General features: G+C 35.9%; 1 protein-coding gene across 1 annotated transcript in view; it reads right to left on the bottom strand.

The window, feature by feature from the left end:
- The window catches only part of DSG3 (desmoglein 3), a 31339-nt gene extending 25405 nt beyond the window's left edge, over positions 1–5934 (bottom strand). The window contains exon 1 of the mRNA XM_008582054.1: positions 5887–5934. Within this exon, the coding sequence (XP_008580276.1) occupies positions 5887–5934 (48 nt within the window). The remainder of the gene's footprint in view (positions 1–5886) is intronic.
- Between the last annotated feature and the right edge of the window lie 1293 nt (positions 5935–7227).

Raw genomic sequence — 7227 nt, 5'->3', positions numbered from 1 at the left:
AAAAAAACTATAGTTATTTTAATACTTATGTAATGGCTGCCCATTTTGATTAGTTTGCTAATATAATTATTTTGAATATTCTTTAAACAATTTTATTTATTTATTTAATAGATAAGTAAAACACATATATTTATCATATAAAACATGTTTGAAAATATGTATACTTTGTAGAATGGCTAAATCAAGCTAATAAATATTTAAATAGTTTTCTGACTGTTTGAATCAACCATTTTATCTTTTTTGATGGCCCGAGTTGGAAATGCCAATGTGGAAAAAATGTCCATTATCTTGAAAATTTTTGTACTTTTCTTCCTTCTTCTTGTTTCCTGGTTGTTTTTAAATTATTACTATTTTTGTTGTTGTTGTTATGTAAAGGATGTGTCTTTATTTTTTAATTTATTAAGAATATTCATGAGATACAAAGCTAATTGTCACCCCTCCTGCCGATGATGTGAGGGCCAGATTCATACTGGGGGCATACCTATCACCAGAAATTACTTTTGTACCCCTTGTTCTCACCCAGTTATCCCCCAGCTTCCTTCTCCCTCCCCTCTCTGCCCCAACTCCATTTTGTAGCCCTAGGAATGTTCCCTCCCTCTGTAAGACCACGGCACCACTGTGGTCTTTCTTTCCTTCCTTCTTTCTCTCTTAACTCCCACATATGAGTGAGCACATGTGGTATTTATCTCTCTGTACTTTGCTTATTTCACTCAATGTAAGTTTCTCCAGGTTCATCCGTGTTGTTGCAAATGGGAGTAGTTCATTCTTTTTTATGGCAGAGTAGTATTCCATAGTGTGTATATACCACAGTTTCCTTATCCAATCATCCATTGATGGACATTTAGGTTGGTGCCATATCTTGGCTATTGTAAACAGAGCTGCGATGAACATGGGACTGCAGGTATCTCTTCAACATGATGATTTCCATTCCTCTGGGTATATACCCAGAAGAGGGATTGCTGGATCGTGTGGAAGATCTATCTGTAGTTTGAGAAACCTCCATACTGTTTTCTATAGTGGTTGTACTAATTTACAGTCCCACCAACAGTGCAGTAATGTTCCCTTCTCTCCACACCCTCGCCAGCATTTGTTATTCACCGTCTTTTTGATCATAGCCAGTCTAACTGGAGTGAGGTGGTATCTCAATGTGGTTTTAATTTGCATTTACCTATTTTTAAAATTTTGATTATAATTTTTAATGCATTGATATAGCCTAAATGCCTTGGTATAAACAGGAATTATAAATATTTTATTAAAAATAATCATAATTAAATTAACAGAAAGCATGTGAAATCAAGTAATCTGACATTGAACTTGCCCTATTTTTTTTTCCAGCTTGCCCTATTTGTTAATAAAAATGTACATAGTTGTATCATTAAGGGTACTTTTACTGAATATAATAGATACACAATAATTATAACTTGAGGATATGGGTTGTTAGATTTTTAAAAACCATTCGTAATAACACCTGCTATTTTACTTAATTTAGCCAAGATTTTGTTAAGTGTTACCTTAAACTCTCATGTGGGAAGGGACAGAGCATTAGACTGTGGATTGGACACAGAGAGCTTGTCCCAGTGGGCACAGGCACAGCCACCCTTCTCATCTTTAGAATGGGATGAGAGTGGGTCACGCCCATTGTGCTCTGGGAAATTTGTAGAATGAATTAGGTAATTTAAATAAATCATGATGAATTTTAAAATGGTTTTGTCTTTATTAATATTGGGAGGGAAAATGTCATGAAATATATACACGTTGGTGATATTGTTCTTATAATTGGTAAGTGTCAGATCACAGAGGTCATTCAATATATGTTTGAAGAATAAATTACATCTATACAATTCAGAAAAAATGAGTGATTTATCTTTCATAATATCCCATGGTTTTCTCTAGATATTGAATTTTGAACTTAAAAAAAGCCCCCAACATTGTAATAAACTTTGTATTTATCAAGGCAAATTCCTTAATGGAAGAAAAATAATATATGTCTAATTACTTGGGCATTATTATTTAATTTGGGACAGTTTTCAATAACTGATTTTTAGAATAAACAGTATAGAGTTAAACCTTGTATTTTAATAGAAATGCTAAGAAATACAAATACCCTTGAATATTCTTAAATTTTCATTTCAAATGCTGTGTAGAATGCAGGCAAGTGTAGTATATAAAGTTGGACACTGGATTCTGAATCCCTAAATTTAAATCCCAGTCCCAACTATGTACCAGCACATAACTTGGGAACATTGCTTATTCATTCTGTTTCCTCATCTGTAAAGTAGGGAAAATAATTTTGCTTATCTTATAGATTTACTGTGAGGATTAAATTAATAAATAGGCATAAAGCGCATAGATGAGCCCTAGCGCACAGTAAGCTAATTTTATTGTACTAACACTTAATAAAAAGTAGTCACTTCTGTCACCAAACTTTAAAAATAGGTATAAAAGAGCCACTTTGACTGATATAAAATGATCTTCTATTATTATTATTCACTGTCAAAGAACATAAAAACTTTCTCTTTCTTGGGCATCAGAAAGAGAAAAGAAACAGTATTCCACTGTACGATTGTGTAGTTTGCTCCTTGCACAAGTCTAGGGGGCATTGTTTACACTGTAGTTTACATGAATGCATGTCCTGAAGTTGTGCAGTGAACAGCCTGGCCAGCCGTACAGGGCCCTGCAGGAAAAATGTGTGTTAGACTGATTCAATCATTCATTGTATGATTATGGTTAGTAACCAATTGTCTATATAATTTTCTCGTGATGAACTTCTCAAAGCAAGCCCTCACCTTAGGCTATCATATTGACTCTTAACTGGAAAGGAAGAGCCAAAGGCTAACAGATTTATGGGAAATCTTATGGGTACTGAGTGTTTCAGCTTCAGGTGAAAACCGGTTTTAGGTATTAAGCAAGTGGGAATGCTAATTGGTAGAAGTAATTACATCTTTCCTAACTTCTGCCCAAGTCAGGCAGGGCTGGGCAGAATCACTTGGCAAGGTTATTCTCATTTTAGAATGTTAATTTTTGGAAAGGTTCGCTAGGAAATTTACTTTTCTATACTTATTAACACTGGAAACTGGATCAATCAAGAGAAAAAAGGATAACTCAAAGATTTTCCTTTTGTTAAAAATTTGGGCCATTTAGCCTAAAATTAGCCTTCACAACAGTTTTTGCTGTGCTCTTTAGCTCAAGAAAAATGTAGGTTCTTATTAGCTAGATTTAACCATTTTGCAATGTATATATGTACTTTAAGACATCATGTTGTACATGAAAGATCTGTCAATTTTTAAAGAATTGGTGTTGGTGGTTATTTAAGATAGGAGGGCGCAATATTAAGAAGTTATCAAGGATCATTGTTACTACCAAAATATTACAAATGATAAAATTTAGAGTATTACAAAGCACTTTAAATTTCTCAAGGCACTTTTTTTTTCACACACGTTGCTGCTTTATTCTCACTATGGCCATTTTAATTAGGTGGAGGGTGGGGTATGACTATTTCTATTTGACAATTGAGAAAGCAAGTCCTGGAGTGAGTCAGTGGTACAACTATGGACTCAAACCCATGATTTTGCCATTATGTCTCACCTCTCTAGGCAGGCCTTGTATGGTCATTGGGTGATGGAATTATTTCAAAACCTCCAAACACGTTTTCCAACTTTCAGACCCCACCCTTCAACAACAAAAGATGTGCATTCCCACTTGACAATGCTTTTAAAAACATTGCTTTCCCTGAATAACCACACTATTTCAAATAGTGGCATCCCATTTCTAAAGGGATTACATGAGCCTTCACAGAATGCACTTTGCAATCTGACCCTCACCTGCCTTTCCAACTCATGTTGAGTGTCTCCAATGTAAACAATCATTCCGATCAAACTGGTGTATCATTTGCCCCTAAGGAAATGCCATGACTGTGCCTGCTGGTGCTTATGCTGGTCTGATATCCTCCTTTGGCCCATCCATTCTTAATAAAAAGCAGCTCAAGTCTCACAAAATCCATGAAGCCTGTTTGCCTCCCTTACTCCTTCCTGACTGATACTGCCTTCCACTAATAGCATTAATAGTAGACCAGCACTGTCCAACAGAAATACAGTAAAAACCACAAATGGGAGCCACATATATAATTTAAAATTTTCCATTAGTAACATTAAAAAAGTTGAAAAAAGTTAAAATTAATTTTAATGATATATTTAATTTAATCTAACATATCTAAAATACTATCATTTCAACATGTGCTTAACATAAAAATTATTAATGACATATTTTCTTTCTTTTGTTGATACTAAGACTTCAAAATATGCATATTTTACACTTAGCACATCTCAATTCAGCCAGTCACATTTCAAGTGGTAATAGCCATATGTGGCTAGTGGCTACCACATTGGACAGAAGAGGCCTAGACCACTTAGTTTAACAATTATGTATGAAATTATATTGTTTAAATAGTTGTGTGTGTGTAAAATTTCCTTGAGTGGAGTGAAATGTCTGATATGTCATAGTTTCCTTCATAACTAGCATTACAGGGGCTGTGTGGGGGTTTTATAGTTTAGAGATGCTTCATCCAACCACTCATCTATTTATTTTTCAAACAGTTGGGTGTCCACTGTAAGACAGATATTATAGTAGGCAGTAAGGATACAGAGATGAAAAAATAGCCCTCAGTATAAGAATACTACAGTCACTTTAAAATCAGAGGGATAATTGAGACTGGTCTGTAAGTCAAAGCGGGAAAAGAGCTCCCCAAAGCTTGCTGTGGTCCAATTCTATGTCCTCATGGCAACACTATTCTGATACCACTTGCTGTGCATCCCCTAGTCTTCTAAGCTTGGCTATTGGCTTGGACATAGGGGTTTTCAGTCTACCTGCAGTTTAGCCCAGAAATTTTCCATCTGGAAAGATCAGAAAGTCATACAGCTATCATATTTCACTTTACAAAATTTTTATTTCAAATAAATTCATTAAATAACCAAAACAGTTAGTTACATTATCATAACAGAAACATAATCTTAGGACCGGATGATACTCATTTTCTGTTTGAACATTGTCTTGAGATGGAAGGCTAGGAGATTCTAGCTCACAAGGAAGCCTAATCTAACATTAGACAGCTTTAATTTTTATCTTCATGTAACTGGTAATATTGTGACATAGTTTTTGTTCACAATAACGACAAAGTTAAAGAATAAACTAGTCAGTAACCTCCAGGCCAGTGCTTTGCTCTTCAGATTTGACTTCTCTTTTAGGTAATACTGTATAAAACTTTCCCAATCAACAGAAGTATCACTCTCCTGAAAAAATGGCTTATAAAATACTGTATGTCTTTTTTCCCCCCAATACTGGATATATATATTTTTTTCTGCACATAATGGCTAAAGATGAATACTGTTTTCTTAATAATCCTCCAACTTCTCCAAAGTCAAACACTGCTTTGATTTAATTCAACGGTCTTTGACTATTTTAAAAACATGTTAGGTATCAAGACCAGGCACGTAGAGATCTTAGCTGTATGCTTAAGAGACATGTAATCTTGGAAAATAGAAGTGGCTCTCTTTTATGCATTTTTAGTGTTAGAAAAATGAATAAAAGCATAACTTTGAAGAAAATAAAGACGATGTGAAAAACAATCTGGGATTAGGGTTACTAAATTCGCTAACTAAAGAAATGCTAAATGGTTACTTTAGGATTTATTTCTTTCTGATTTATTTTTCTATGTAAAATACAACATTAAAAAAAAGGAGGAAATTGGTAATCTTTACCATCTCATTTTTCAATGTTTATTTCCATTCTACCCTTTGAATTTATAATAGGGATTTAGCAATTAAATATAATATTCAGTAACAAGGAAGAAAACAGAGAAAGTTTGTGATTATTAGAAAATACAGGACTTACCATTAAAATGGCCAGAGCCCCTGTGGTTCTGGGAAAGAGCCAAGTCATTGTGTCTGATTTCCCTGGTGAACAAATCCAGGAGAGCCGCTGCTTCTGTCCCCTCAGCGGCTTGTGTATGATGTCTAAGAAAAGCCCTTCAGCAGCGTCTCTTTCCGCAGGAGTCTACAGATGGCCTGTTATGTGGTTCCTCCCCACCCTAAACCAAGGATTGGTCTCACCAGAAACGCTTGCATCACTTTTGCTCCCAGGTAGAAACTTAGACACGCCTCAGTTCCCAAAGCAATGAAATCCTTTGTTGGAAGCTGAAAGAAAAGTTCACAAGCTAAAGACAAAGTTTAATGGGAAGGTACCAGATGAATAACAAATTAATCATGATGTAGAAGTGCAAAAGCTAGCCCTGACCACACTGAAAAAGAATCTAGTTGTCTTCCTGTGGTTACAATTGAAACTGAAAAGCAAAACAAAACATACAAAATCTCCCAAAATCTAACTCATGGAAGAGCGTTTATTTTCAGCCTGAGTATGTGTGCGTAGATTCAACATTAAGCAAAATGTGGTTAAGCAATAATATATTTTATCAAAAGCGACTACGAATGCAAAGAAGGAAAAAATCCCATCAAGTAACTATTAAGTGCAGGTTTTGAATAAATATAACTAGAAATAAAACTGGTGTAAACAGTTATGTAGTGCCTTGGATATTTGAGATACATAAATAATCATTGCAAAATCAGATCTTTTTTTTTTTTTTTCCTTTTTTTGTCTTTTTTCGTGACCGGCAATGGATGGCAACCCTCAGTGTCGCGCCTGTACCGGACCGGACCGGCAACGGGATCGCAACCCTCGGTGTTGCTCCCACACCTCGCTCAGACAGTGAGTGGCCGGTCTGTATGTGGGATCCGAACCCTCGGCGGGAGCGCCGCCGCGCTTCCCAAGCGGCGCACTGTAGCAGTGCGCCACCGGGCTGGCCCAAAGTCAGATCTTTGATCATACTCAGATGACATCTTTCCTATTGTATTTCTTTTTATTTATAACNGCGCCGCCGCGCTTCCCAAGCGGCGCACTGTAGCAGTGCGCCACCGGGCTGGCCCAAAATCAGATCTTTGATCATACTCAGATGACATCTTTCCTATTGTATTTCTTTTTATTTATAACTTTTTTTTTAATAAAAAGAGTAGATTGCTTAGTAAGGTAGGCTATGATTGTGCTCTTTTAGTTACTCAAGATGTTTCCCCCAGAACAGTCAGCCTGCTTGCTGCTGCATACTAATACAAGCCTAAACATTTGCACTCTAATCCAGGTTATAAGATGGAGGGAAACCAACACCACTGTCGTCAGTTTCCT

This window comes from Galeopterus variegatus, unplaced genomic scaffold, assembly GCF_000696425.1.
Source record: "Galeopterus variegatus unplaced genomic scaffold, G_variegatus-3.0.2 Scaffold2508, whole genome shotgun sequence".
Taxonomy (NCBI): Eukaryota; Metazoa; Chordata; class Mammalia; order Dermoptera; family Cynocephalidae; genus Galeopterus; species Galeopterus variegatus.
This window is presented reverse-complemented; position numbering and strand designations above follow the sequence as displayed.